The sequence below is a fragment of the Solanum pennellii genome, chromosome 4 (genome assembly GCF_001406875.1).
Source record: "Solanum pennellii chromosome 4, SPENNV200".
In the NCBI taxonomy this organism is placed as follows: domain Eukaryota; kingdom Viridiplantae; phylum Streptophyta; class Magnoliopsida; order Solanales; family Solanaceae; genus Solanum; species Solanum pennellii.
In genome coordinates, this window is record NC_028640.1 from 52146687 (window position 1) to 52150176 (window position 3490).

The 3490-nt window shown below is 36.5% G+C and overlaps 1 protein-coding gene across 1 annotated transcript; it reads left to right on the forward strand.

The window, feature by feature from the left end:
- The first annotated feature begins 225 nt into the window (after nt 1-225).
- On the forward strand, nt 226-3150 carry LOC107018233 (ethylene-responsive transcription factor RAP2-7-like). The gene is made up of 9 exons (XM_015218658.2): nt 226-801; nt 947-972; nt 1064-1094; nt 1174-1261; nt 1350-1486; nt 1827-1918; nt 2016-2146; nt 2324-2419; nt 2604-3150. Exons 1-9 carry the CDS (start codon nt 413-415, stop codon nt 2805-2807), a joined length of 1194 nt encoding a protein of 397 aa, XP_015074144.1. The 5' UTR covers nt 226-412; the 3' UTR covers nt 2808-3150.
- The last annotated feature ends 340 nt before the right edge of the window (nt 3151-3490 follow it).

Below are 3490 nucleotides of genomic sequence, written 5' to 3' on the forward strand. Positions count from 1 at the left end.
TATATAATCAAAATCCACTTTTAACAAGTCAAAAATGAAATAAACAAATGAATTAGACAGTTATTTTGCCGTTCGTATCCTTGTCTTTTATGATATCCAAGAAAATGGTGAAAAGAGGTTGGTTAGAGAAATAAGTTTCCTATAATGGAAATGGAATAATACGAAAATTTTGTGGATTTGTTGGTATAAATTGATGACCACTTACCTAAAAAGGATAAAGTTGCATTCTTAGTTTTACCCAACACCCTGCACTATACGTTACTATTTCATTCTATCTATCCAATCCACTTGTACCATCACCATACACACAATTCTCTTTTTATGATATTCTCTCTCAATCTTATTTTTTTCTTCTTCAATAAATAAAAATTATTGTAGTTTATATATGTAATAATTTGCAAAAAACGGAGATATGTTGGATCTGAATAATGATAGTGTTTTTTTCAAGGATGATTCTGTAACATCCAACACAGACTCCAACAGCTCCTCCTTCCAGCCTTCACTTTCAACTCTTAATTTCTCCATACTTAAGAGCGATCGTGTATTTGAGATTGAAGATGAGAGCAGTACTACTGGTGGTGGTGATATGCTCACCAGACAACTTTTTCCGGTGAAAGATGAGATTCAAGGTCAATCTCAGTGCTGGCTCAACTTGTCTGTGTCGGAATCCGGTGGGTTAGAAGTGCCTGTTTACAAACCTCCGGTGCATAAGAAAAGCCGACGTGGACCCAGGTCCCGTAGCTCTCAGTATCGTGGCGTTACATTTTACCGGCGAACTGGAAGATGGGAATCACACATCTGGTACTTATTTTAAAAAAAAAAAAAACTCGAAATTTCAAAATTTCAATTGTGTCACATACATAAATTGTGTGTAATAATTCACAACTTGCTTCTCTCAGAATTTATTTGATTTTTAAAATTTTTTGTTTAAATATTCGATGTGCAGGGATTGTGGGAAACAAGTGTATTTAGGTAAGTTAATTATATCGAATATGAGTTTGGGTTTTGTTAAAATCTGAATTATAAAGGATTGTACCATTGATTCGGGTGTTCATTTTATCAGGAGGATTTGATACAGCTCATGCAGCTGCTAGGCAAGAGTTCATTTGAAGAAATCGATTTTGTTATGTTTCATCCTTACTGGATCTAAATGTTTTCTTTTCAATAATTTAGGGCATATGATCGAGCTGCAATAAAGTTTAGGGGAGTTGATGCTGATATCAATTTCAATATAACTGATTACAACGAAGATATGAAGCAGGTACAATAGTTAATATTTGTGGAATGCTTCTTATTAATCATCAAAATTTGCGAGTGCTTTGATTTGAATGTTGCTCATTCATCTGCAGATGAAGAATTTGTCAAAAGAAGAATTTGTTCAGGTACTCCGTCGCCATAGTAATGGCTTTTCTAGGGGAAATTCAAAATACAGAGGTGTAACCTTGCACAAATGTGGTCGTTGGGAGGGTCAGTTCATTGGGAAAAAGTAAGCATGTCCCAAACTAGCTATTTCGAAATATCATTATATTTTTATAATGTGGCGTGAAGCTTTGTACCCGATGGTTTACTTGATTTTTCTTTCACAAACTTATATGGCGGTAGTTAATTATATTGGAAAATTAATAGGCCTCTAGTATTGCTCCGGTAAGATTAAAGTGTTTGGTTGCAGGTATATAGGTATCTTAGGTTACTTGACAGCCAAGTTGAAACTGCAAGGTCCTTGTGATCATGAATCAATAGCCTTTTGAGACTGAATATCTCACCATCAGTAATCTCATTTTCTGAATCTCATCTAACCAAATCTGCACCTTCCATTTGTGGTGCAGAGCTTATGACAAATGTGATGGAAGGGAAGCAGCTACCAACTTTGTGGCTAACACGTACGAACGGGAAAAGAAGGAGGATAAAAGAGATGGTGGTACATTATCTAACCTTATCTCTTATACATCTTTCTTGCAACTTGTGAAATTTGGGGAACCTGCAGAATATGATAAGTTCTCTGAACATGTATGTAGGTAGTGGTGAGAATCTTGATCTGAACCTCTGGATTTCTCCGCCTTTGGAGGGTCTAAAGGGCGGTGAAATTGGTAGAAATCTACACTTCAATTTTGGAGGTCGTGATATGGTTATTGGCAAAACATTTGAGGTATTTTCTGATGTAAATACTTAAAGGACTTCATAACTTATCTGTTTTCTCCGTTGTCACGCTGCAAGATACTTTTGAATATACATCAACTAGTCTACTTCACATTTTTTTTAATTAGTTCTATCTTCACTCTATAGCATGACTTGACATTCTCTTTATTTTTTGTCAATCTTACAGACTCAAAGCTCCTCTATTGTTCCACAAGGTCCAGCAACAATGTCTAAGCTTTCTATATTCACTGGCATGTATCCTGGTTTTCCTCCCCACAGTACGGTAAGTAACGTGTTCTACTCAGACATAAACATGAGTTTTATGTTACTGTGAAACACCAGGCAATGCTGACTTTCTTTTACTGTCTGCCAAGGCTGCTCTAGCCAGGACATAGCTAATAGTCAGAATATATTGCTTCTTTTTATTTGAATGAAACATGATGGAGATATTTTGAATCGTTTAACAGGAAGGAGCAATGATGAAGGCTGAAGCCGCAAGTTCGTCTCCAGTACTTCCGAATTGGGGTTGGAAAATACATAGTCAAGGTGTGGTCACTCCAGTGCCAGTGTTTTCTTCTTCTGCAGCATCATCAGGATTCTCTACTGCTACCACTCTGCATACAAATTCCCTCCTACCACCAAGCAACCAACTACGTCTCCCCACCAACTAGACTTTCCAACACCCTTTCCCGGTGACCGTTTACATTAGTTAAGAGGGACTGCCACGACCACCTAATGATCGTGGAATACATGCTCAGTCACTGAACTGTGAAAATCTGTTTCCATTGTGTGCATCATACATAAAGCAGCACCAAGTGTAAATTATTTAGCACATGATGATGTATAGGATGGTAGAATAAACTTAAAAAGACTTGCTAGAATATAGCTCTTAAACATGGGTGATTCTTAACCAGACTAAGTGTTCTGTTTGTAAAATAGAAAATGCTAAAGGGACTTGTGCTGTAAGAAATTTGTCTTGATCTGATCAGATTTTAGTTTTGATATTCTACATGACCTACGGTGTAGTTACTTGACTTTTCTCCAAAGTGTGAAACATGTTCCCCAACATATTCCAGCGAAGCAGTAAGGACAATAAGAGAAGAACACAATGTTTTACGTGGAAATCCCCCGGTTTAAAAGGTGTAAAAAATCATTTTCCGTACCCCTTCAAGATTTAACTCCAGCTTCACCAAATCACTAAGCCTCAACAAATTAAGATTACAAACCTATGTAACTAAGAAATTGTAAATTGTAATTCCTAACAACAAACAAACCTCTCAAGTTATGTGTTTCCAAGTTTTCGAGTTACCTCAACTTGAAGACAACACTCTTAATTAAGTTATAGCTCATTGAG

Bases quoted from the DNA above. Each gene is read 5' to 3' on its own strand.
- LOC107018233 (XM_015218658.2), top strand. From the start codon at position 413: ATGTTGGATCTGAATAATGATAGTGTTTTTTTCAAGGATGATTCTGTA. The intron at 1,919-2,015 runs GTACATTATCTA...ACATGTATGTAG, and splicing joins GGAGGATAAAAGAGATGGTG to GTAGTGGTGAGAATCTTGAT. The intron at 2,420-2,603 runs GTAAGTAACGTG...ATCGTTTAACAG, and splicing joins GTTTTCCTCCCCACAGTACG to GAAGGAGCAATGATGAAGGC.